At 46.2% G+C, this 26,943-nt stretch overlaps 1 protein-coding gene across 2 annotated transcripts; it reads left to right on the forward strand.

Moving 5' to 3' along the window:
• Window positions 1-883: 883 nt before the first annotated feature.
• slc4a2a (solute carrier family 4 member 2a) lies at window positions 884-26,576 on the forward strand. Of its 2 annotated transcripts, XM_031563237.2 has the most exons (24): window positions 884-2,095; window positions 5,436-5,612; window positions 12,608-12,764; window positions 13,441-13,715; window positions 14,301-14,446; window positions 15,213-15,508; window positions 16,994-17,130; window positions 17,552-17,602; window positions 18,381-18,561; window positions 18,836-18,971; window positions 19,293-19,476; window positions 19,761-19,866; window positions 20,167-20,351; window positions 21,154-21,370; window positions 21,858-22,061; window positions 22,631-22,779; window positions 23,013-23,207; window positions 23,302-23,529; window positions 23,621-23,710; window positions 23,831-23,997; window positions 24,269-24,522; window positions 24,889-25,058; window positions 25,239-25,412; window positions 25,702-26,576. In XM_031563237.2, the coding sequence occupies exons 2-24, from the start codon at window positions 5,553-5,555 to the stop codon at window positions 25,780-25,782; spliced, it is 3,843 nt and encodes a 1,280-aa protein (XP_031419097.1). In that variant the 5' UTR covers window positions 884-2,095; window positions 5,436-5,552; the 3' UTR covers window positions 25,783-26,576. The 2 variants fall into 2 exon arrangements, with proteins under 2 accessions (XP_031419097.1, XP_031419098.1); XM_031563238.2 differs by lacking the exon at window positions 17,552-17,602 and having other exon boundaries at window positions 887-2,095.
• Window positions 26,577-26,943: the final 367 nt, after the last annotated feature.

Consider the following 26,943-nt stretch of genomic DNA (forward strand, 5'->3'; position numbering starts at 1 on the left):
AAAAACAACGCTCACAACTTGAGCGCATACGGCCAAGCGAAAGGAGCCTGTCTGTAACCCCTTTGTAAACACCAACATTTTGATTACTAACTGTAATTTAATTATATATATTTTCTCAGTAATTGTAACAGATACCATCCGTATACTCAAGATCATTGTCATGTATTTAAACAAAATAGAAATGTCGCTTTTTCATGTCATCTTACACAGTGGGAAATGATGTGCTCTCTATTACGTGATCATAAAACACTAGAGTGTTGATTGACTTGGCCCTAGAATGCACGTTCTCTGCCAGAATAGGGATTGGAATTTAACACATTCAGACCAGTTAACCACAGATGTCTGAGAATGATTGCAGTTGATGCTCAATTTAAAAAATATGCCCAAGCCTTTTTGACCCATAGAACATTTTAGCTTCAGCAGCTACCCCTAATTGGAGCCTAACATGCGAAGAACCAGTGTTGATCTCAGTTTATGAGTGTTTTTGGCTTTCATATGGTTGTTATGTAAACAGCCTTTCTCAGTGTTCAGAGAAGGTTATGTATTTTGGGGGGGATTGTGACTGACCGAGGTTTGAGATTATCCATAAAGTCAGTGTGACTCTGCACTTATCCACTCTCACACAGGGGACTTACTGTAAACTCCACTACAGCTCTCAAGAAACTGGCTTTCAGTGTTGTTGTTATTGTTTTCAGAAAATGAAAGCTTTCTGGAGGAAACAGACCATCATGTCCTACAGACAAATAAACACTAATAAGATCATATGAGCTTTGCCATATCCATGACAACCACAATATAGGTCAAATCCCCACGCAAAAAGAGAGAGAGAAATATGATGTAAGATCTCTGCTAATCACATATTATTGAACACTGATACCACCAATCTCTCAAAGTCCTTGTGGACTGGGCTAGACGAGGGCGTGGAGTGATATTAGATGAACTGATCCCTCGTGTTGATGAAAAACAGAAAAATATGTTGACAGGGTTGAGATGACTGTTTTATCTGGCATGGTTCTTGAACTGATCCTTTGCTGTTGTTCTGGGCACCTTTGGTGCACTTGAATGGTTTCTGCCGAGTTAAGACCGTTCGCATGATCCAACACTCACTCTCATGGGTCTTCACATAAATATTTATTGATTCATTGGTTTATTTATTGATTTACTTATTTACTTACTTCTTGTTTGAAAGATGTTGTCGCTGTATTTGATATTGGCCAAGGATGATTTTCGGAGGCTGGAAGGAACAAGCCGTGAAAGGCATTTTTCAGTTGCCCCTTATTTGACCCCCTGGACTGACATGTGCAGTACAACACACCACATGCTTTCTACTGAACTCAATTTAATGTTTTAATGTTTTTTTTTTTTTTTTTTTACAACTATTGGTTCTACAACTAAGTGTGCTCTGTGTTCTTTTTAAATGTGCTCACTACACAGTAGGCACACTAATTAAACCGCAACACTATCCCTTAACTTTGATGGGGAGTTTGAGTTGATGCTGGACTGGTTTTTGTGATGCACGTTTCCTGGGACTGTCATCATTAATGTTCATCGTGGAGGTGCTACTGGTCTCAGCTCAGTGTGCGACGGTGCCCCCAGGAGTGCTGTGTCTGTGAGTTCACTCAGTCAAGGGCTGGGGCCGGACTGTCGAGTCACGTCCCCGCGGTCACATGTTTGTCAGAGGACTAAAGGAGGAAACCTAATAGAAGGGGGAGGGGAGCAATCACTGGGCTCTCCAAGGTTGGGAGTGTAGAGAAAGTGTGTGTGTGTGTGTGTGTGTGTGTGTGTGTGTGTTTGGGGATGGGGGGGGGGGGAAACAAACAGACAGAGAGGCAGTGCTTTTAACTGAGAGAAAAGTAGAGTCTTTCAGCAGAGCTCAGACAGATACAGCCTCTAACCACAGTCTCTTGCTCCCTCTCTCTCTCTCTCCCTCTCTCTCTTGCCTCCACAGTCTCTTGCTCCCTCTTTCTCTCTCTCTCCCTCTCTTGCCTCCCCTCCTCCCGCTGTTCTCTCACATCTCCCCGGGTTTACAGGAGGTATTGCTGTTGTCTTGCAATGACTGCTGTGGCTTTAGACTCCTCGCAGTAAGCACTCAAAGGTAAGTGACATCCCTCTTTCTCTCCCTTTCGCTCTCCCTCCCTCCCGTTCTGCCCCCCCAACCCCCCACCCCCCAACCCCGTGCCGGATTGTGGTGGCTGGCGGGCTGTCTGCAGCTGTCTCTCTCTCGTCTTTGGTAGAGTAGCAACCGTCGTTCTGCCGCCCGCACTGCTGTCAGCGCTGCCCTCTCCACAGGCACGACTCGTCCTCCTCCTCCTCCTCCTGCGGCTCTCATTGCCCTTAGCTACACGTCTCTGGCTTTCGGTGGCTTTTTCTCTCTTCGTGTTCCCGTTCATCCTGCGCAGCTGCAGCAGCAGCGCTCTCAGTCAAGCCAAACAGACCCTCATTCCTGAGAGGAATACATAACATCAAGCCCCTCTCGCTCACCAGAATTTTCTAAGATAACTTTTTTTTTGGTCATTTCATCGGTGTAAAAGAATGCAGTGTTTTCAGCGACTCTCCCTCTCTTTCTCTCTTTCTCTTCCCTCTCTCTCTACCTTTATTGAATTAAAGTGATAAGGATTATGTGAGATGTTCAACAGGAATTTGATTAGCGGCACCGGGTGCTTGTGTGCCATTTGTAGATATGGAGCGCCAGGAATGTTTGTCTCTTGGTCTCCTTCCCCTTCCCCATCCCTGTTTGTCCGCGTTTGAGAAGGGAAGTGCTGACAGGGCTTAGAGTTACAGATGGCACCCCCATGTGACGTCCATGTAACGATGACTTTTGTTTTGAGCGGTGCAGAACTCAGTAATGATCGAGTTTTGTTTATGCTGTCTGAATGTGGAAAGTGAGAACGAGATGTGAGAGTAGATCATTCTGTCGGATCATGGAAACAGGACTTACATATCTGTCCTAAGGGGAACCGCAGTTCACAGATATGTTAGTAATGCGTTTGGGGAGATTAACACGTGCAAGACAAACGTCAGAGCTTTATTTAGGTGCCAGTGCATGCCATGGTACCTTTAAAGAGCTATGCCCACCAAGCTGTCCACAAGGCCTCTAGCGGCATTCTTTCCATGGGCAGCAGGGAGGGGGTAGGGAGAGATAAGAGGTCTTGCACTGAATGCATGCTAAATGCCCAGACGGTCATTATAGTTTATTGGGATTGTTTAATCTATTAATCCTACGTAGTTCTAATAATGATTTTTGTTTGGTAGAGTGAAAATGCTACTCTGTCACTATCAAAGACTTTGAGGCTTGCTTCAATAGCCCATTCAAATGTCTGTGAGTAAGTAACACTGTGAATGGAATCCATGCTGACTCACTGTCCTCCTCGGTTACAACAGTTTCTTAAAGTATCCCTATGCAACAATTTGACACGTTTTGAGGTATGGTTTTATAGGCAACTAGTTTTGGTACCATCCTCAAATTCATTTTGATTGCATATGGTCATGTGAAAGACAGATAAACACCTGTGTCTTTCCCACTAGCCATCCAGGATATGCCCTATGTAGTTCTGTGTTCTGGTCTGGAACACCCTACAAAAATGGAAGAAAAGCTTTCACACGCATAACATTGCCAGCTATACTGCCAAAAGACACCAGTTAGTGTGTTGGCAAGCTTCTATCAGTTTCAACTGGGCTGTTGGTGGTGTTTACAAGGTTTTTGCATGCCTTTTAGGTAGTTAGCTTGCTAGTTTTGGAACAGAACTCCTTATTGCTGCTTTAACACAACGATATGACATAAAAATACCATGAATCCCCCAGTGATGGTCTAGTCTAGTATTCCAGAATCAATGCAAAGATAAGAGATGTCCAGTTAAATACTGCCACCCATTTCAGCTGCCTCAAACCTTAACTACCCTAACACCCTAACTATGCAGAATTCAGAGATACCAATGAGGGGTTTTCATACATGTTAACATTTGTGAGTGTGTGTGTGTGTGTGTGTGTGTGTGTGTGTGTGTGTGCTTGTGTGTGTGTGTGTGTGTGTGAGTAGAATTTTAAAAAGTTGGAACGGACAGCTCCTTCTCACTCATCCATTTCCTCTATCTTTGGGTGCATTATTTACACGTCTCTGATGTGACTAAGCTTCTTAGTACAGAGAAGGACAGAATCCTTTCCCTATGAGCACTTCCTTGTCTGGTTAGTGCTTCCCAAAATCAATTCTGCACAATTCTTTCCTTGTCTTTACAGATTCTGCTTGTTGTAGTTGTAGGGAACACAGCCCTTTTCAGACATCACCATGGTTACAAATAAAGATATTGTAAAATATAATAATGGGATCAGAGTTTTTTGGAAAGAGCGAAAACAGGTTAGAACAATAATCAGTTTAAGTGACTGACACTAATAAGCAGGGGTTGTGTTTGTGTGTTTTATTTTTCATGTTTGATGTTTCATGTCTTTGAGAGAGAGAGAGAGAGAGAGAGAGAAAAGAAACACAGATAAAAATGAGACACAGAGAGAGAGCTCTTTGACTTCAATCCTTATCCCCCACCGCCTCCACCAGCACTTTCATCTTTCCCCAAACGGATCGCTCTGAAATACATATTAGTGTCAGTGTTGTCAGTGAGAGAGAGATGATGATCTCACCCCACCCGCCTTTTTCTGCCGAGTCACGCACTCACCTTACCTACCCGCGACAAATGCGCTGCTCTCCACGTTTGTCATCCCGCCCCACGCTTGACATTATCGGACGGAGCCTGGCGGGTCATTATAGCATATCATTACGCATCGCTTCCTCCTTTCCTTGGAGACAGCGTGGCTGTGACATTGAAGGGTGCAGCAGTGACCTTGATCATGGAAATTCTACTCATGCACCCCTGTGCAGGGGCTCGGTGAGGAGAAAGAGCCCTTTTTAGACCACAGTGAACCACAGATGCCCAGAATAAGAAATGCCCACACTGCAGAAAACATGGTTCTTTCACCTCCAGTGTGCAAACCTCAACCCCATCCTAATGTGATGGTGAGGAACGGTCAGATCTATGAGAGGGAACAAGGACTACTGATACTGGCATGACTAAAACAGGTATAGGAATCTTTGAGCCAGAGTATGTGTGGTGTGCTTTGGTGGTGGGAATACTCTTTTTTTCACCGTAGTCTCTTATGAGCCACGTTAGTAAACTCGATGCCTCGAGGTGGTGTGCATCATAATCTTTTATCTGAGCACCGTAACAGAGCCACTGACATCTCAGAATTAGCAGGAAAAGCATTCAGCAACACTGACCTCCCTGATTCCTGGTACAGGCTCCCATATCTGGGTCCTGGAAAAGATACCTTGGTGGTTCTACTCTCTGACATGCGTGGATAGAGTCCTGTGTTCCTCAGCCTGTTGTGTTCTTCACATCCTCTCCTCAGGTTATGTTCCTCAGTCTGTTGTGTTCTTCGTCTCCTCTCCTCAGGTTATGCTGCCCAGACGCTCCACGCTGAGTCTAAGTGAAAAAGAGAAGGGCTAAAGTCTGCTCTCCACTCCACGGGAACACCACACCACACCGCCTCGCAGAGAGCCTCGCGGTAGGATGACTGACCTGCAAGATGTCAACGATACCAAGGCAGCGATGGGTTCTGCTGGGCACCTGGTGAGTGTTTGTGCGGGTGAACGGGAGTCAACAGGCACAGCCAGGGCATAAAGAGATGCTTTCATCCAAACGTTTTATCGGCATGTGCACCCCCTGTGTATTGAACCCATGACATTGGTGTTGTTAGTACTGTGCTCTTCCTATCAAGCTACCAGAACATAGCAAGGTGGGAAAGGGCGCCTCTGTCAAAGGAAACCGCAGAACTTTATTTGTCAACTGACTGGTTCTAGGAGCAGAGGGTAAACTAAAACTGGCTAAACTGGTCTATTTAAGATTAGAGGATAGAAAGTTCAGCCTTGTTTTTGAGAGACCTAGTGCACTAAGCCAAACTTAGCTGCACTTAGGATGACACACTTATACGCATCGACTGGACTGGACAGGAATTTCATGGTTTGTATTGCCATTCGAGTTTGGCTTTTCCTTTTCATAGTCCTATCACTTTATTCCTACCGCTCTCCCCATAAATGCCTGTGACATTTCCATGCTATCTCAACCAGTCCCTCATTGTCAGTCCTGGCTGACAGGGAGCTCTGCCCCGGTCCTCTGTGGTCTGGCTCAAGGGTGCCGAGTTCTTGGTCTGGCAGGCAGACAGATGTGTTCTCATGATTTGTTGATTTTTCAGTTTTTCCATGGTAGCTTGGCTAGGTGTGTGTGTGTGTGTGTGTGTGTGTGTGTGGTGTGTGTGTTGTCATGATTTGTTGATTTTTTAGTTTTTCCATGGTAGCTTGGCTAGGTGTGTGTGTGTGTGTGTGTGTGTGTGTGTGTGTGTGTGTGTGTGTGTGTTGTGTTGTGGTGTGGCTGTGATGGTGATAGGCTTCAGTTTTGGCTGTAGCCCGGTGGCTATGTGGGGTTTGGCAGAGGGGCCGAGTCACCGCTTGACTGTGGGTGCCATGTGGTGGCACGACGTCTACACAATAACATTCCTCTTCAGATTTATGTTATTAAACCCAGCTTTGACTTACCCTAATGCTCACAGGGTGTTTGTGCAGTCCTGTTGTGGATGCTGGCTGAACTGTGTATTTGGGAGTCTAGGTCTGTGTCTGTATTTATATACAGAGGGGGATAAATCTGTACTCAAGTAAAAGTAGAGTTACTTTCTAATAATAATGATGAGTCATTATTAATGATTCAAGTAGAAGTAAAAGTAACCATCAACATAATGACTTGAGTAAGAGTAAAAATGTATCTCATAAAATGACTACTCAAGTAGTGAGTACTAAATCACATTCCATTGGCCTACATAACCTAACCGTGAAGGTCTATTGTCAATGTATAGGCTAGCCAAAAGTGACACATATACTAAATCACATTCCCCTGAATTAAAAAAGTAGGCTGGCTATATAGTGAGTACTTAATATGATGATATATGCATTTCACCTATCAGGCATACTGTATGTATGATATTAAAATACTGACAGAACAAAACAGTTACTTCAAGTCACATTCCACCGAATTAACGACTGGCCAATTTAACCTAATCGCATAGGCCTATCATCGATGTAAGTGACACAAGCAACTCAGCATGGCAGTGAGGAATGTGAGTGTGTGTGTGTGTGTCTGTGTGTGTGTGTGTGTGTGTGTGTGTGTGTGTGTGTGTGTGTGAGTGTGTGTGCGTGTGTCACTGTGTGTGTGTGAGTGTGTGTCACTGTGTGTGTGTGAGTGTGTGTCACTGTGTGTGTGTGTGTGTGTGTGTGTGTGTGTGTGTGTGTGTGTGTGTGTGTGTGTGTGCGTGTGCGTGTGTGAGTGTGTGTGCGTGTGCGTGTAGATAGATAGATAGATGGATACTTTATTAATCCCTAGGGAAATTTAAGGAAGAGCTGCAGAAACCCGGGTGTGTGTGTATGTGTGTCTCACTGTGTGTGTGTGTGTGTGTCACTGTGTGTGTGTGTGCGTGTGCGTGTGCGTGTGCGTGTGTATGTACGTGTGCGCGTGTGTGTGTGTGTGTGTCAGTGTGTGTGTGTGTGAGTTTGTATGAGTGTGAGTGTGAGTGTGAGTGCGTGTGCGTGTGCGTGTGCGTGTGCGTGTGCGTGTGCGTGTGCGTGTGGATAGATAGATAGATGGACACTTTATTAATCCCAAGGGAAATTTTAGAAAAAGAGAGACCGAAACCGGGGGTGTGTATGTGTGTGTTTGTGTCACTGTGTGTGTGTGTGTGTCACTGTGTGTGTGTGTTTGTGTGTGTGTTTGTATGTGTGTTTGTGTGCGTGTGTGTGTATGTGTGTGTGTGTGCGTGTGTGTGTGTGCGTGCGTGTGTGTGTGTGTGTGTGTGTGTGTGTGTGTGTGTGTGTGTGCCACTGTGTGTCTGTGTGTGCAGTCGCATGTGTCCATGTGCGTGGCAGTGGAGCTGCAGGTCCCAGTCTTTATCCCTGTATTATTGTTTTGATCTCAGGGATTATACGAAGCTCTAATCACTTGCTGTGAAACAATGGCCATTGATCGGACACGGGCTCACTCCGAATGCCCAGAGGTACTGCCTGAAAGCGCTTCTTGTCACCATGGAGACCGAGCAGCAATTGATTTGTCATTCTGAGGACACTGTCATTATGCAAGGGGACCTACCCAGACCTGACTGTGCGGATGTTGTCATGGCTTTTCCATTGTCTCCTCAGTGAGATTTGCCCTCTTGTCAGAACCCATGTGGTCAAATCGGATTTGGTTGGTTTGTCTAGAAGGCAATTTCAATTGTTTGTATAATGTTGAAACAAACTTGGTGAGGGTTACTAGGAAGGCGGCTAACATGGCAGAGCTATACAAGGTTCTGCCAGATTACAGACTCCCTCCAGAACTACTCCTTACTTTATTGCTAGTAGTTTGGCATTGTTGTTGTTGTTGTTTATTGTGTATGTGTGGTGGTGGAGTGGGGGTGGGGGGTGACCCTTTGCTTAGTGGAGAGATTTGAAGACTTATTTAAGGTCTTTTTTTCATTGAGCAACTAGACCTGTCTACTTCCTGTCTGGGTTCAACCGATTCAGTCATGTGAAAATAGATCCAGAGAGGGAAAACAAACTTCCGGAAGATTTTATCCCATTATATCCCACAGGAGTGACAGATCCAAGATATTCCAATTCACATTGTGTTATTTTTCCACTGCTAATGGTTTTGGTAGTTCTGTCCATCTCTCTGTTTTTGGATTTGATGCTGGGACATTATGGACTTCTTGTTCAAAATCAAGGTGAGTTCATCAACAGATTGCAGACTTGTTTGAAAAAGCCATGGATTGTAGTTTGTTTGTTGATCATAACGTAAGAACATGGAGATTAACTCTCTTTGATTAGAATTAGAATGCTTTTTTTGTTCCTGATATGACAGATATAGTCTCTTACACTTTGTCACACAAAACATTACAGAAAGTATATGTGGTTAATTATGTAGATTTTTTCGAAAAGACGCAACACACATATGACTTCTTAGAAATCTGTTTCTCTTCTGAATCTGAGGGAAATGAAATGTCCTGGAAAGCTAAAGGTTGGGTGGAAAGAGAGGGCACAGAAAATATCAGCGTAGTATTTCAGGATGTAGCAGGATTCAGTCGTGAATAATGCTGAAGAAAAATGTGGTCACAATGGCTAAATAGATCCCAGATCGTGCCAACCTCCCACTAGAGTTTTCTGTGGGAAAGTGGAACTCAAGAGTTCTCTCTCGGCAGGAAATCACGGGCACACGTGGAGGTGGAAGGAGCGTTATGTTTCACACTTGGAGGAACAACAGTGAATTAGAATCCCACCCAGACTGTGTTTGTTGGTTTGGGCTGGATGAGTTACAGTGGGGGTCAGGCGTCCATGATGTTACAGACAGACAAGGCAGTGACAGTGGTTGGTTGATCTGTGTGCATACGTGTGTGCTTGCTAGCGTTTTCTACTGTCCTCGGGGAGAGAACTCAGAGAGCTGTTTAATTGCAGATATCATGTGGGAGTATAAGGACACTCACACACACATCCACCCATACAAACACACATATCCACCCATACAGACACACACACACACACACACACACACACATACTCGGACACACACACACACACACACACACACACACACACACACACACACACACACACACACACACACACACACACACACACACACACACACCCACACACACCACAAGATGGGTTTTGTATTTCTGTAGGTCTTATCATACGTTATCACAAAATGCATTTGGCTTCACACTTATGTCCTATCAACTGTTTTTACGTGTATCTTTTTACTTGTAAATTTGGGAGCACATCGTGTTTCGGTAAGTGATCTGACCTCTGCCAATGATGTCGCCACCACGCAGACATGATAAATGGTAGAAAACGCCCCTGGTGAGAAGGCTGTGGTCTCCCAGTCGTTTGGCTTATCATCTGTTCTGCCTCCAGCGGCTCTGGCGTGTGATCTCCATGGCTGTACCCTCATTAGATGGGAGGCCCTGCGCGCAGGTTGCCTGGCCGTGGGGCTGCTGTGGCCGTGGGGCTGCTGTGGCCGGGGAAGGGTTAGAACAGTAAAGAACACTGGGAAGTAGCAATCTTTCTGTCAAAACCATGACAACGATCATGTCAATCATCAAGCCATACTTGATGGCATAACAACATTTAGTGTAACCCTCTCTCTCTCTATTGCACCACACTTACTGAACTGTCTTGTCTCTAAACCGAATGAAGGGATTTTGATGTACTTCATGTACCTTTAGCACATAAGGTATTGGACCTGAGTATCAGTGACCTTGCTGGTGCCGGAGCGCAGCCCTAGAGGATGGGTTACATGAGTTCCATCGATTCTTTCTGATGAAGACAGCAGATAGACTTACACGTAAATCAGCACCTGCTTCAGAACTGTGTTTTTGCTCTGCTCTAAATGGCTGTGTCACAGTGGACATGTAAACATAGCAGAGATGCTGGCTGACAGCGCTGGGCGCGGGAGAAGAGGGTGGGTGTGGCGGAGACTCTCCGTCTCATTGGCCAGGGCGTTTATTCTTTTCAAAGTGTCCCATCTGTGGGCATGTGTGCAGGCGTACACGGTGAGGGGCCTGTTCCCAAAACACACTGGTATTAGAACGGACAGGAGTGCACCAGCCTGAGGGGATCCCTATGATAACATACCAGGATCAGCAGGGGGTGGGGTCTACGCCCCTCTCTCTCAAGCACCAGGCATGGTGTCTGTTTACTGTTGAGATTTCGTTACCATGACTGTGGAACAGATTGGGCTGTGAGCTGTGAAAAGGCTCTCCGTCGTCACTCTTCAAACGCACGCGAGACTGAGAACCGTCAGCTCATCTGAGCAATAGAGTTCAGAGGCTTTTTTTTAATGTAATGTGTTCACTGTTGGCCTTTTTTGGGAAGGGGGGATAAGAGGCTTACCTTCAGTCCTCAAATGCCCTCACAGCGCACCTAAGACTTGACCTATAAGTACTTGGAAGTTAGATCTACTGTATGTCTGGTGATTGTTAGATAGCTTATTCTGTTCATAGGAGTTCTGTTATTGTGATGATTTGTATACCCTGTAGAATCTATGGTGTTACCATGATATTAGTTGACATATGCCTTGAGTCTGTCTGTAGAATGTCTACCGAGTCTGGTTGGCATTTAATACAGGTGTGTGTACATCTGTGCTCTTCACTGCTGCAGTACTTTTCTTTTTTTTATTACTTAGATTTTATTGAGTTTTTCTGTGAAAGACAATGGTACTGAACAACCATACAAGTACAAGGTTAAGTGTCGGCACGACAACATTCATTTTGTACAACATGTTATTGTGACATGCGCTACAGCATTCCCAGACATATATTTATATAATATACAGCAGCAGAAAGGAAAATGAAATGGCAAATTATATCAAAAGTCAATCAATAATCACAACCCTACTTAAACATATACAGATTCCATTTTGTCCATCTTCCGATATACAAGTCATTTCTCAAACGCAATAGAAAGGTTAGTCTCTCCATTTCATGGATCTCCTTAATAATATCTAACCAATTATCCACAGTAGGTGTGCTGCAGTACTTTTCATACATGGCCTCACCTTTCTTTTCTTTTTGATTTGCATTGTGTGAATATGAATGAATGTTGGATGAATGTTGGTGGTGGTCGGAGGGGCCGTTGGCGCTGATTGGCAGCCACGCTTCTGTCAGTCTGCCCCAGGGCAGCTGTGGCTACTGAGGTAGCTTACCACCACCGGTATGACTGTGTGTGTATGACTACTGGACTCTGTAAAGCGACTTCGGGTATATAGAGAAGCGCTATATAAAATTGAATTGATTGATTGATTGATTGATTTGGTATAATTGTGAGAAGGGAGCACTTGTGCGAAGGGAGCACCCTAGGGCCCCACATGGTGTTAGTGTGGACCTGATTCTGTGGTACGCCTGAGATTCATGCCACCTTTTTGGACACGTCGCCCTCTAGTGTTGATTCATCCCAGTGCATTCCCTTCACGGAGTCAGCTGTGAAACATTGGGATGTATTTTAAAAAAAAAAAAAACACAGATACTGAAAGACACAGAAAATCCTGAAAGTGTGAAAACATGTGTGATCATATATATTACACAAGAAAAATATAGCATCCATGATACCACACCCCTATCATGTACTGCTCATCCACACCATGACACCATTGTCTCCCCCTGTCTCCTCAATGGTCATATGTCCTCTATGGTCCTGTCTCCTCTATGGTCCTGTCTCCTCAATGGTCCTGTCTCCTCAATGGTCCTGTCTCCTCAATGGTCCTGTCTCCTCTATGGTCCTGTCTCCTCTATGGTCCTGTCTCCTCTATGATCCTATGGTCCTGTATACTCTATGGCTGTCTCCTCTAATGTCCTGTCTCCTCTATGGTCCTGTCTCCTCTATGGTCCTATGGTCCTGTCTCCTCTATGATCCTGTATACTCTATGGTCCTGTCTCCTCTATGATCCTGTCTCCTCTATGGCCCTGTCTCCTCTATGGCCCTGTCTCCTCTATGGCCCTGTCTCCTCTATGGTCCTGTCTCCTCTATGGTCCTGTCTCCTCTGATCCCCAGCCTCCCCCAGGCCCCCCGCCCTCACGGCAGAGGGATGATGAGGACGAGCGGGACCTGAATAAGACTCTGGGTGTTGAACGCTTCCAGCAAATTCTCAAGCCCCCGCCTCGCCTCCCCTCGGAGAAGCACCGCAACTTCAATGAGGAGGATTTTGAATGTGAGTATGAAACCCACCGGCCTGCTGCCCATCCTACACTGCACCGGGTCTGTCTCCTATCAAAGGTGTGGCACAGCTGCTTCTCCCCTCACTCTGTATTAGTTAAGCAGGTTTGTTGTGTAGGAGAGATATTCATATTCCTTACATTAACATTATTGGCTGAATTATCAATCTCTACGACGAGTATTTAAAGGCACAGTTCACACAAAATTTGTATTTCTGCTGTGAGTACCACTTCTGAGTAGATAAGTAGGATCTATAAATAATATAATATTTATATATATATATATATATATAACATATAATATAAGGACGATTAGATGATGACAGACTTCCCCTTGAAAGTGTACCAGAACACGTGCAGCTCTGAATCTTCAGGAAGGTTTGCGGTGTTTTTCATCTGTCATACAGTGATGAACCACAATCTATAATAGTTAGGTCAAGACATTCAGCTTCCCAGTAAAATATAGAAAACCGTGGTGTAGACCTCCTAATATGGTTGCATTGGGACACCATGTGGGAATGCCCTGAGTATCAGAGCAGCAGAGTGAAGTGGCCCGAGTCATGTCGGTGTCACCACAGCAGTAGCTCTTATTCGGTTGTCTGGACGACGTAGGAACGCGGTTAGTACGCGCGTCTCACATGCGGAATGCGGTGGCTGCGCCGCTGTTTGCAGATCACCGGCACTCGTCCATGCACACCCACCACCCGCTGTCCAAGCACCTGCCCTCCGAGGGCCGCAGGAAGAAGGGCAGCAAGAGGAAGAAGGGCTCGGGCCGCCGCAGGGGCTCCACGGGCAGCGCCACCGCCACCGCCACCGCGCCCACCATAGAGGAGGACGAGGAGGAGGACGAGGGCGACGAAGAGCCCCTAAGCCAGCGGGACAGGGAGGCCAACGCCACCACGCTTACCGTACAGACAGACACGGACACACACACAGAGGAGGTGCAGGTGGGACACTGATGTGTGTGTGTGTGTGTGCACTCAAAGATACCACACGCACTCACACTGACACGTGCACACACAGAGGAAGGGAATTTTACAAGATAACTCAAATACAAACAATATAAAATTCTCACACATTCTTATGGTATGCCTATACAAACAATAGCATTCTCACACATTCTTATGGTATGCCTATAGAAACAATATAATTCTCACACATTCTTATGGTATGCCTATAGAAACAATAGAATTCTCACACATTCATATGGCATGCCTACACAAACAGCATATTTGTCAAAAAAACAGAGGGGGGATGTTTTTTTTTTGTTTTTTTTTAAACAAGCAATAAATAGGCCTAATTCTTTTCAAGTTAACGGTAGGCCCTATTAGGTTACATTTTGAACAGTTGAACATTTAATGCAAACTAAAATCTATAAAATACATGATTTTTTTTTGTGTGTAAAAATCAGAGGGGAGGTAAATCCCCCCCCCCCAACAAATGGCACCCTGCACACTCATACTTGAGTCATAAATACATGCCTTATACCTTCTCTAACACACTGATCCTTTTGACTGTGCTTGTGCCAACAGTTCTTTGTGTCTGATGAAGACCCAAGTAGCAGCTCCACCCAAAGCAAGTCCGACAGCAATGCCTCCCCACGCCAGCTCGCCATCGTACCCGAGTCCGCCCTGAGCGCCAGGGTCAGCGGTCAGTCAGAGGACGCTACGGCAACTGAGTCAGTACTCCCCCTAACCTCTAACACACACACACACGCACGCATGAATCACAGTGTGTCACACAGAATGGCGGTGTATCCTACAGCCCCCCCCATCCCACACATGCACAAACAACACAATGTATATGTTAGCAGTATACATAAAACGCATATGCAAGATACAAGTAGACTGATATGTACAGATCAACTCAGAATATTTCCTACCTACTCACCAACCCCCTACTGTGAGATCACTGACCCCCTGCCTCCCGCCTCCTCTCTCCAGTGTGGTGGAACCTGCCCCAGATCACTGACCCCCTCTCTCCTCTCCTCTCCTCTCCCTCTCTCCAGTGTGGTGGAACCTGCCCCAGATCACTGACCCCCTCTCTCCTCTCCTCTCCTCTCCTCTCCTCTCCTCTCCTCTCTCCAGTGTGGTGGAACCTGCCCCAGATCACTGACCCCCTCTCTCTCCTCTCCTCTCCTTTCCTCTCTCCCCTATCTCCAGTGCGGTGGAGCCTGCCTCAGATCACTGACCCCCTCTCTCCTCTCCTCTCCTCTCCTCTCTCCAGTGTGGTGGAACCTGCCCCAGATCACTGACCCCCTCTCTCCTCTCCTCTCCTCTCTCCTCTCTCCTCTCCTCTCTCCAGTGTGGTGGAACCTGCCCCAGATCACTGACCCCCTCTCTCCTCTCCTCTCCTCTCCTCTCCTCTGCCCTCTCTCCAGCGCGGGGGAACCTGCCCCAGATCACTGACCCCCTCTCTCCTCTCCTCTCTCCCCCTCTCTCCAGCGTGGTGGAGCCTGCCTCAGCTGGGCCTAAGGGCAGGAACGGGGGGCCGCACCCCTGCGTGTTCCCTCTCAGCTCCCCCGACTCCCCCAGCAGCCCTCCGCTCCTGGCGCCCCCCCCTCAGCGCTCCAGGCAGGGCTCCCTGGCGGGTCAGGGCGCCAGCGGCCGCAGCTACGACCTGCAGGACCGCCGCCGCACCGGGAACCAGACGGCCCCCGACAGCGCCCTGTACCATTGCATGCCCACGGACGAGAGCGAGGCCCAGATGTTGGCCACGGTGGACCTGGACGGCATCAAGAGTAAGTGGGTGGGACCGGGTGTTAGAGAAGTGCACACGTGTGTGACAGACAGAGTGTGTGTGTGTGTGTGTGTGTGTGAGAGAGAGAGGCTGGGTACATCTTTGGTGAGTGTGTGTGCGTGTTAGACTGAAACTTGGGTCAGAAAGAGTGCAGCTTTACTGGTTTTATAAGGGACGTCTGAGCACAGCGTAGTACAGTAGTCACTGACCAGCCTCGGTCAGGTGATCTGCAGTACATGCATTTGAATATGTACTTATGAGTATATGTGTGTGTATTTGTACATGAGTACGTATATGTGTGTGTATTTGTTACTGTGTTCTACTTACTTCAAGGTTCCTATGGTTTATCTGACTGAGTTAAGGATTTACTGGTGGATTTTTGACATTGACTGGTATTGAGTGGGTATTAAAGGGTGCATGTGTTCATTGTGTGTTGTGTTATTAAGTAATGGCTTTGGTGCTGAGGGCCCCTTAAGGGCACTTAGGACCCCTGCTGCTAATAGTGTTGCTTGGAAGCAGATAAAAAAAACAAAGGAGGCATGTCCTTCACGATTGTGTTGCTAGGTTACATGCATGAGGAGTGATATTTACTCAGGTCAGGGTTAGGGTTAAGAACAAACACAGGGACCCTGAGGCTGACTTGAACCCATGATTTCATTCTGCTGCTTCATTACATGTTATCTATAATCAGGATTGAGCTATTCAGGGATGTCATCCTAAAAATCTTCTGAAAGATATACAGTATATATATATATGATATATACTGTATATTTCTCATATAACTTTCTCCTATTGTAACAGTACAAATGGCTCATGACTGTTTGATCTGTTTGTCTCTGCTCTATCAAGTGGTATCATTCCCTCAGATCAAACTCCAGCAGGAATTCAGATCTTGTTGTTAGGGTCCAAAGACGCCCACGACTGTCGTACTTTTCCATATCTCTATTGTTTGCGTCTGAATGTGTGTTTGTAGTGTGTGTGCTGTGTGACGCTAATTTGATCCCGGTCAAACAATTGGCCACTTTGATGCAGATAGACTTACATTTTTTCTGTAAGGAACTGTAAAGGCCACTGGAATCTATGAAATTAAACATATCTTGAAGTGGATGTAAGAGTTTTGGTGAGTGCCACAGAATACTGACAAATGTTTCTATTTGTTGTCCCCTCATCTTGGGACAGGATCATTTTCCTCCGTGGATATAGTCTTGGTTTTGGCTTTTTGATGTTATTCTGTCTTCTTGTGATGATGTTCTTGTATTCGGATGTTTTTGACGACAAAGTAGACCATCTTGGTTTCATCATTCTTTAAATATATATATTTTTTGGTAAAGTCTTTTTGTCTTTATGTCTTTTTTGTCTGTCTGTCTGTCTGTCTGTCTGTCCCCCTCTGTCTGTCTGTCTGTCTGTCTGTCTGTCTGTCTGTCTGTCCCCCTCTGTCTGTCTGTCTGTCTGTCTGTCTGTCTGTCTGTCTGTCCCCCTCTGTCAGGTCACCGCTTTGAGGATGTCCCCGGTGTGCGGCGTCACCTGGTCAGGAAGAGCACCAAAGGTCAGGTGGTTCACATCAGTAAAGACCACAAGGAGCCCAGTGGCCGCAGCCGTAAATTGGACCGCACCCCTCACGAGGTGAGAGACCAACAGACACACAAGCGCAGGTCTGATCTGGGGTCAGAGTTGAACAGAGCAGTTACGCTTACAAGCTCAGGGCTGGTCTAGGGTCAGAGTTGAACACAGCTGTCAGTTACGTTAAGGATTTAGATGAACTGGAGAGTGGGCAATTCAACAGATTAGTATCTAAAATGGTGTCACTTATCATTGCAGAGCATTAAGGATTGAGTGTGATGAATGATATTTGTGTAAAACATTCAAGCAACGTTGTGTACCAAACTGGAACTGCTCATCTTGTAATTATTCCAGGGCATTGTTGTCAATTCATGTGAAATCAAATCATATTAGACAGTCTGGGATAACTCCATCTTTAATCAGAATGTACGTATATGTCCACATCTGCCTTGACCTAATGGGGTACGTCATGGTCCTTTATCAGTGGAGAGGTCGGGCTAGCAGAAGGAGCTTGTTGGACCCAAAAGCCCACTGGGTCAGTAAGCAGAAGGTACCCCTAGGGCTGTGTGGAGTTGACACTCAATACCTAACTGCACGGATTTGGGTGGTTTTGCATGTCATCATGTTCCTGTTATTAAAGTGTGTGTTTTGACTGTTATTTCTTCACCACAATATGGGGCTTAACACATTGTGTGAAGTAGTGTGCGGAGAGGAAAGAGAGACAAGATGCCCTGTTCACTGTATGGCAGCTAAAAACAATCAAACCAACATGACTGTGTTTGTATGGTGCAGGCTGCACTAACTCACCTGTCTCAGAGGTCTTTGTGTGCTTTAGTACCGCATGTGTAATACAAAGATTTATAAACTAATAAAACGTTTTAAGATGATATCATGTGATATTGTAAGATGGCACTTATTTGATGCATTCACAATCAAGCTCGTCTTGTCTGTTGAATAACTCTGTAGAATAAAACTAAATTCAAAATGAATTCGGGAGACCTCCCTGATGCGGTTTAGACCTTAGTGAGCGATGAAGCTGCTTGGAGCAGGAGACTGTACCTGACCTTATCAACATTTTGACAGATGGTAACACCCACACGGAAAAAAACGAATGTTACAATGCTTTAGCCACATAGTTTAACTAAGATAAATTGCTAAAACTATTTTCATTTCTTTCATTTTGAATTCTTACAAACATTCTACATCATTTTGGCCATGGACATCTACGTATGTGTGTATGTGTGTGTGTGCACGTGTGTTTGTGCTTGTGTTTGGGTATGAGCTGTCGTGACCAGGTGTCTGCCTGTGCTTAGGTTTTTGTAGAGCTGAACGAGCTGGTGATTGATAAAAACCAGGAGATGCAGTGGAGAGAGACGGCTCGCTGGATCAAGTTTGAGGAGGACGTGGAGGAGGAGACCGACCGCTGGGGCAAACCGCACGTGGCCTCCCTCTCCTTTCGCAGTTTACTGGAGCTCCGCAAGACCATCTCACACGGTCAGCCTCACAGAAAGGGCAAATAGGGGGGGGAGGATGGTGATAGAGAACAGTAGACATAAACTGACATAGAATACAGATGCGTGTATGTGTATATGTGTGTGCAGATACGGTGCATCAATGGCCCAACTCAATGTATACAATGTAGACTTACTATGAACAGTGAGTGAATGATTGAGTTGGTGAGAGAAGGGTGCGCATGTAGAAAGTTGACAAGACATCAGTCTGAGGAGTGTCACTCTTGAGTGACTCACCTGGCGAGGTTTGGTTCCAGGTGCCGTGCTGTTGGACCTGGACCAGAAGACGCTGCCCGGCATCGCCCACCAGGTGGTGGAGCAGATGATCATCTCCGACCAGATCACAGCCGAGGACCGCGCCAATGTCCTCCGAGCTCTGCTGCTCAAACACAGGTCAGCACACACTCACGCTGGGAAAGACCACCACATCTCCTCAACAGACAGGGATCTCATCAACTAATGGCTCTATCACAGCATCACTGCTACACAACTTGAAACGTCACACACAGTAGGAAAACCAGGAGAATTATGTGTATTGTATTATGTGAAGTATGTGTATTGATATTACAAACAAAAGCAAGGACAAATCACAAAGTGGAAAAACTGATTTTATCTTTCCTCTTCACTCCTGCTCCTCCCATTCTCCTGCTTCTCTCCTCTCTCTCTCTCTCTCTCTCTCTCTCTCTCTCTCTCTCTCTCCTTCCCCTCGCCCAGTCACCCGAGTGACGAGAAGGAGCACACCACCTCCTTCCCCAGGAACATCTCTGCCGCCTCTCTGGGTTCTCTCATGGTCCATCACCATAGCAACAACCACATCGCCATTCCTGAGCCCAGTGCCACGGACCCACTCATGACCACCATGGACACAGACACCCGCCTAGACATGGAGAAGAGCGAGGTACCGCCGAGAGGAGAGGAGATGATGCCATAGTAGAGAGATAACCCAGTAACACAAAGAGCAATATCTCACTGTAAAAAAGAACCTGCCCTCATGAAAAGGGGAAAGAGAGGGGAGACTGAGGAGACGAATGGTTCATTCATGATGAAGTGTGTCCATCTTCAGGTTTAAGCCTGAACTTTCTCTGGAAGTTTCTGCGTGAGAGAGAAGTTGTGCACACAAGTGTGTCTGTGTATGTTTGTTCCCAAAGGGGGTTTAATGGCTATTGTTGTGCTTTTGTACAGAAAGAAAACCCTTCGTTGCTGGGGATGCACAGGTCAAAGTCCAAACACGAACTCAAACTGCTGGAGAAGATTCCAGAAAATGCAGAGGCCACTGTTGTACTTGTGGGTGAGTTGGAAATATTTTTTTATCATAACAGTGGAAAAGGGAAAAGTACACAAACAGGAAAAACAAACATCAGAGCCAAAGTCTTATCAAGAAAGATTGATTTATTTTCTGCTCCTGACCTTATAACAAACAAGGAAGAGCCCAGTGGTAACAGTAGCAGTGACGGGGGTGAATACAGTGGCTATGACTGATGGAGGGTAATGGCAATATCAATGGCACTGATGGTGATTATACGCTGATGGCACTGACTGTGATTATACGCTGACACTCTCTCTGACAATGATGCCAATCACGCTACAGGCAGTGTGGATTTCCTGGACCAGCCCTCCATGGCCTTTGTGCGGCTGCAGGAGGCTGTGCCGCTGGAGTCGGTGCTGGAGGTCCCCGTCCCAGTGCGCTTCCTGTTCGTGCTGCTCGGGCCGCCCAACACCAACATGGACTACCACCAGATCGGACGCTCCATCTCCACACTCATGTCGGACAAGGTGCGTGAGCACACCGAGCCGTACCGGCTGACACAGTTTCATCAGCTGGCCGGACTGTCACCCGTGTCTGATATAGCGTGCAGTTGAGAAAACTTTCTAAACATATTCCACTACCCCAGGGGTTTTCAACTGGAGGGTCCGCGACGGCATTGCAGGGGGTCCGCGACATGAGCCTATGTTGAGCAGTTCACCATTGACTTTTTTTTTTATATATAAATTCGCATTTAAAAAACACATTTCCAGATTACTCTTGCATATCGTGAAAAATATCTCAAATAAGATAAATATGTCAATCTAAATAGTCTGAATAGCCAAGTCACATTGCCTGAAATATACTGATGTAGACCCATATTCAGCGAAGAAATTACACTGACAAGTGTTATAGGCAGAATATGTGTGCGGGGGGGGGTGGCGGCGCGGGTAGTGATCTACCTTGATAATTCCAAATACATTCCGGCGGTTCCAAACACGCACGCCACACGAGCGCAGGCACATCTGTGGGCCGCAAATGACTTTCTAGTCACAATGGTGGTCCCTGGGACAAAACCAGTTGAGAACCCCTGCACTACCCCTTTGCAATAGTTCCAATTTAGTTTAGTGGGTCATTGTCGACCTGCCAGATATTGTACTGCTTGCTATTATCTAGACAATAATTTGTACAGCAAATAGAATAGCCACTATTTTGAAAAACCTGCATCAACAGTGCTGCTCTAAGCTTAATGAGGCTGTTCTCGCCGGTCAAGCGCGAGATGAGTATGGTCTCATCAAAACAACACACTTACTTGGCTGGAATTCTTTGTAGCATTTCCACGAGGCGGCGTACCTGGCGGACGAGCGCCAAGACCTGCTGAACGCCATCAACAGCTTCCTGGACTGCAGCATCGTGCTGCCGCCCTCCGAGGTGGGGGGGGAGGAGCTGCTCCACTCAGTGGCGCGCTTCCAGAAGGAGATGCTCCGCAAGAGGCAGGAGCAGGAGGGCAAGCTGATGGCCAAACAGCTCAAGAGCCCTGATGATAAGGGTATTACACACACACACACACACACACACACACACACACACACACACACACACACACACACACACACACACACACACTACTCATCTGTGATGATAAGGGTAATACACACACACACACACACACAAACACACACACACACAGTACTCATTTGTGACGATAAGGGTAATACACACACACACGCACACACACACACCATACTCATCTGTGACGATGACCTACTAAACTGTGCATATATACTGCATACATACACACAAATGGGTACCAGCGCACCAATGCAGACATGCGCACACATAAACTCACAAACGCAAACGCTAGTGTAGAAGTTGCATCCCACTCCTCTGGTAAACCTATAAGCATATTCCATTTCAAACTTCACTGGTGCCCGGCCCTATACTTCGAGCTCAGTGTCAACTGAAGAACCCAGTCTGTGGTCTCTGAGAGTTCATTTCTTTTTTAATCCTGCATATTCCTCTGTATCCTGTCCCAGATCTGCGCCCACCTTTTAAGCCCGGGGATGACCCTCTGAAGAGGACAGGTCGTCTGTTTGGGGGGGTGGTTCGTGACGTGCAGCGCCGCTACCCCAAATACATGAGTGACTTTAAAGACGCCCTCAATCCCCAGTGCATGGCCGCCGTCATCTTCATCTACTTCGCTGCTCTGTCTCCTGCCATCACCTTTGGAGGCCTTCTAGGTGAGACGCACAGGACTATGGAGGGTAGGAGAGGGTATGGGAGAGGGTAGGGATGGGATGAGCCCTCTGGCTTCTTCACTTCTACTTTTGTGTTAAGATGAGGATCCTCCCGGTACTCCTGTTTTCTCCCATTGATACGCCTTGACCAAAGCATCCCCCTGTGGCTTATCCCTGGACAATGCCCTCCTGCTGCTTAATACTTTAATAAGTTGTTTGTGCAGATTAAATGCAAAGGGCAAAACCAAATGCAATTTGGGACATTTCCCAGGAAAAGGTACAAATTATGTGGTATAACAATAAAGACTTACTACTACTAAAGAAATACCACTATTTTTCTGTGCTTTAATTCACACACTACATATTATGGTTTGCCTTTCCCTCCATGTTGAATTCTTCCAGACAAGAGCTTATTAGGACTGTGGAAGAACACAGATCCCAGAGGAGGGTATCAATGAGCAGGAAATCATTTGGGTTTCCACATTGTCATGAAGGCCTTTATACAAACGCTGCCTTTCTTGTCCGTCATGTTCGTCCTCTCACCCCGAGTCCCATCTGCTTCCTACTCCTAGGTGAAAAGACAGAAGGTCTGATCGGTGTCTCAGAACTCATCATTGCCACGGCGATCCACGGGGTGCTCTTCTGTCTGCTGAGCGCCCAGCCCCTCCTGGTGGTGGGCTTCTCTGGCCCTCTGCTGGTCTTTGAGGAGGCCTTCTGCTCTGTGAGTCATGGCTTCACAGACCAGATCTATCTGTCCTTTTTTTGGTTTAAGGCTGAGAAACATGCCTACCGTCACACACATGTTATTGTGCAATTTGACCAGGGCAGTTTTGTTAGATAATTCATTATTTTGTGTGCCTTCTGCTAAATACCATAACCATTGTGTTTCATCTACTCCACTGATAAAAACATTTCCCTGTTTGGCTGACACTTCCTCTTGACATTACCTTCTAGTTCTGCAAGGCGAATCAGATGGAGTACCTCACAGGGAGGGTTTGGATCGGGTTCTGGCTCATCATCATTGTGATTTTAATGGTGGCCTTCGAAGGCAGTTTCCTGGTCCGCTTTGTATCCCGCTTCACCCAGGAGATCTTCGCCTTCCTCATCTCCCTCATCTTCATCTACGAGACCTTCTCAAAGCTAATCAAGGCAAGAAATCCCAACCACAACTGACATCTTAGTCTCATTAAAACCCTTTCATTCAATGGCAGTTAAGAGATCTAACTCTTCATTCACTTCACAGATCTTCCAAGATCACCCCCTAAAACGCTGCTACGCTAACAACAGTACAGCGGAGAATGCCACAGCACCCGCCAGCAACACCAGCATCATCAGCATCCTCACACCAAGCCCCATGGAGGCACGGGAGGAGCCCAACACAGCGCTTCTGTCCTTCGTCCTCATGTCAGGCACCTTCTTCATCGCCTTCTACTTGCGCAAGTTTAAGAACAGCGCCTTCTTCCCTGGGAGTGTAAGTAGAGCCCCTTGTAATTCATTCTTCTGGTAAACATTGTGGATAGTCTTCTACGCTAGCTCTTTTCCTGACCAGAACCATGGTTCAGCTCCGCAGAATCATTGGAGATTTTGGGGTGCCCATAGCCATCCTCATCATGGTCCTCGTGGACTATAGCGTAAAGGACGCCCACACACAGGTAAGAGATTCATGGTTACAAACGCATGGTATACCTGCAAACAGTTCAGTTGAAACATGCAAGAACATATAAATCACAGTTAAAGAGGGCTGACCTCTTGCTTGTTTTACGTTTCTGCAGAAGCTGAGCGTGCCCAGTGGGTTCTCCGTCACAAGCCCAGCGAAACGTGGCTGGGTGATCCACCCCCTTGGCTCCGATGGCCAGTTCCCCATCTGGATGATGGCAGCCAGCCTTCTACCTGCTGTGCTTGTCTTCATCCTCATCTTCATGGAGACTCAGATCACCACGTGAGTTTCTACCAACCAAACGCTTGTAGGGTTTGAGTTTTTTTTTTTTTACTTGGAATTTTTACAGATTAAATATATAGAAGTCATGAGAAATAAACTTTGATTTTACATGTCGACACACAGCCTTCATGAATATTGACTTTGTCCTTATCATCTTTCTGCTTGTTCCTTCATCTGTAAATATTACTCTTCTGTGACGTCATCATTCACTTCACCCTTTATTCTGTCGTTCATCTCTCTCTCTCTCTCTCTCTCTCTCTCTCTCTTTCAGCCTGATAGTCAGTAAGAAGGAGCGGATGCTAGTGAAGGGCACTGGGTTCCACCTGGACCTGTTGATAATCGTGGCCCTGGGTGGAGTGCTGTCGCTGTTTGGGCTACCGTGGTTGGCTGCTGCCACTGTGCGCTCCGTTACCCATGCCAACGCCCTCACCGTCATGAGTAAGGCTGTTGCCCCCGGCGACAAGCCACGCATACAGGAAGTGAAGGAACAGCGGGTGACAGGATTCCTGGTGGCTGTTTTTGTAGGTAAGACAGTTTGTTCCAAATGGTCAAAGAAAATCCACCAATTTGAGGAACTAATGGCTCCCCCTGGCTAGTTTGACCCAGATAATCACCCGTCACCTCAGATTTTGTCTTTTTTTAACAGTAGCCAAACCTACCCAAAGTTAGGCAACGGCTTAAACAATTGTTGACTAGACAGCCGTTATACTTTAATTTACTTACATTTTGTATACTAATCCATTAGTGTTACTGTATTAAATGCTTTACAATCTGTCAGCCCCAAAGCATCATTGACGGCTGTATATATTTGTTATGAAAAAATGAAAACAGTGATTGAGAAAATCTCTCCTCCCAGATCACCCACACCTGCACTTTCTGTCCTTTTTCTAGGTCTTTCAATTGTTATTGGAGACCTCTTGCGTCAGATCCCCATAGCTGTGCTGTTTGGGATCTTCCTGTACATGGGGGTGATGTCACTCAATGGCATCCAACTGACCGAACGAATACTACTACTGCTGATGCCCCCAAAGTATCACCCAGACCACACCTACGTACGCAAGGTCAGCCACCCTCAGAGCTTCTGCTGAACCTTTGCAAGCAGGCTAATCACTCTATTTACTTAGTCATGTTAATGGGGTGAACAGCAGTTGCTGTCTATGTAGAGTGAGTGCACTAAAATCACAGGTTTGTAAAATGAACTACATTGCCCATAACCAGTGCCATATTTGTGTGTACTTCAGGTGAAAACCTTGCGCATGCACCTGTTCACTGGGATCCAATTGGTGTGTCTGATCTCGTTGTGGGCGGTCATGTCAACCTCCGCGTCGCTCGCCTTCCCCTTCGTCCTCATCCTCACCGTGCCCGTGAAGATGTTCCTCTTGCCCCGGATCTTTACCACGCGGGAGATGCAGTGTGTGAGTCACTTAAGAGGGCTACTATCTGGGGCCAGTGTCAGAGCAAATGTAATGGGGTTTAAGTCAACTTCCGTATGCTTGGGGCACAAGATTACATAACGCATAAAACATAGGGGAGGACACACATAGCAGGAGAAAAACGGAGCCTTGATGAAAATCAGTAGGGCCCTTGTAAACTGAGCTGCCCATCAATGCATGATTTAACTCTGCCTACCCTATGGGCTGATGTTAATATCTGCCAAAACAGTGTCATTCCTATATGCCCTGTTAACTCATCTTTTGGTTCCAGCTGGATGCAGATGAAGCTGAGCCCACGTTTGATGAAAAGGAGGGTCAGGACGAGTATACGGAGATGCACATGCCTGTGTGACAGAGCCTCCGCTGGGCTGAGTAGCTCCTAACACTGAAATCACTGATGTCAAACCCACTGGGAAGGTCCATCATGACAATTGAGCAAGTAACCACTTCACAAGCAGACATCTCACTGTTATTAGAGCCTCTCAAGTCCCATGAGTTGATTTAAAAAAAATCAATCGAATGCCTAAAACGGTCATTTCTACCTTTGCAACCATTTCTGACTGGTGTATGCTGGTTGATGTCCTTCCATCCTTCCTTCCTTCCTTATGGAAGGTTAGTGTGACATTTTTCGTGTCTGCTTTAACAGGTATAAAGACGATGTATACTTTTATAGTGTTTAACACTGTATGTCATTCTAAGACCTTTAGACCGAAGTGTTATCTACACACAAATCACAAAGGGTGTTGTTGGTTGAACGCATTTGAAGGTCATGACCTCAAAAGAAGCACTTTAAAACACAGGGGGGGTCAGTAGATATTTACACTTTATTCATTAGAATCATTACCATTGGATACATGCATCTGAAGATTTTGTAAAGCAGAGAAAGTTTACTATGATATCACGGGAACAGCATACAACATAACTTGCTGGAGCATTTATAGCACTATATTGTTGTAGTCATAGTATGTTCTTACATTTCAGATGAACAAGCACCAAAGCATCACTTTCTGTGATCCCAATTACATTTCCAGAGAGCCTTCTGTCCAACAAGCTAAACACTGTGCAGTCACATTGCCAGTCTGCTGTAAGCCACTGTCCTTTGACTTCACGCATCACACAATAGGAATTATAAATGGTCACACAAGATGATGTTTTGTCCCTGTAGTAATTCTTTAAACATAAATACCAAAGACACCTTTTTTACCCCTTCTGCCAGGTGCAAAAACGGTCTCTTGCTAACTGTATACGCACACACTCCCCCGGATCTTTGCTTCCAGTGCAGTTCGCTGTGCTTGTTTCAGGCAATGTATCTGCCTGTCAAACAATAGTACGTTGAAGACACCGACTTCAGATGTGCTTAAAGTCAGTCAGTTCCATGTCAGGCCTGGCTGGTCTCCTCACGTCGACACTGAGGCATGGTTCTGAGTGAGTGTCATCTTTAAATGACAATGAGAGAGATGACGACGGGTGTGACGAGCCAACTGAAGACTAGGCACCGTCTCCATTGTGAAGG

This window comes from Clupea harengus, chromosome 25 (genome assembly GCF_900700415.2).
Source record: "Clupea harengus chromosome 25, Ch_v2.0.2, whole genome shotgun sequence".
NCBI classification, from domain to species: Eukaryota; Metazoa; Chordata; class Actinopteri; order Clupeiformes; family Clupeidae; genus Clupea; species Clupea harengus.

Coding starts and splice junctions, on each gene's coding strand:
- slc4a2a (XM_031563237.2), top strand. CDS start 5,553: ATGACTGACCTGCAAGATGTCAACGATACCAAGGCAGCGATGGGTTCT. Junction 14,447..15,212: donor GAGGACGCTACGGCAACTGA/GTCAGTACTCCC, acceptor CCCTCTCTCCAG/CGTGGTGGAGCCTGCCTCAG. Junction 24,523..24,888: donor CCTGGTGGCTGTTTTTGTAG/GTAAGACAGTTT, acceptor TCCTTTTTCTAG/GTCTTTCAATTGTTATTGGA.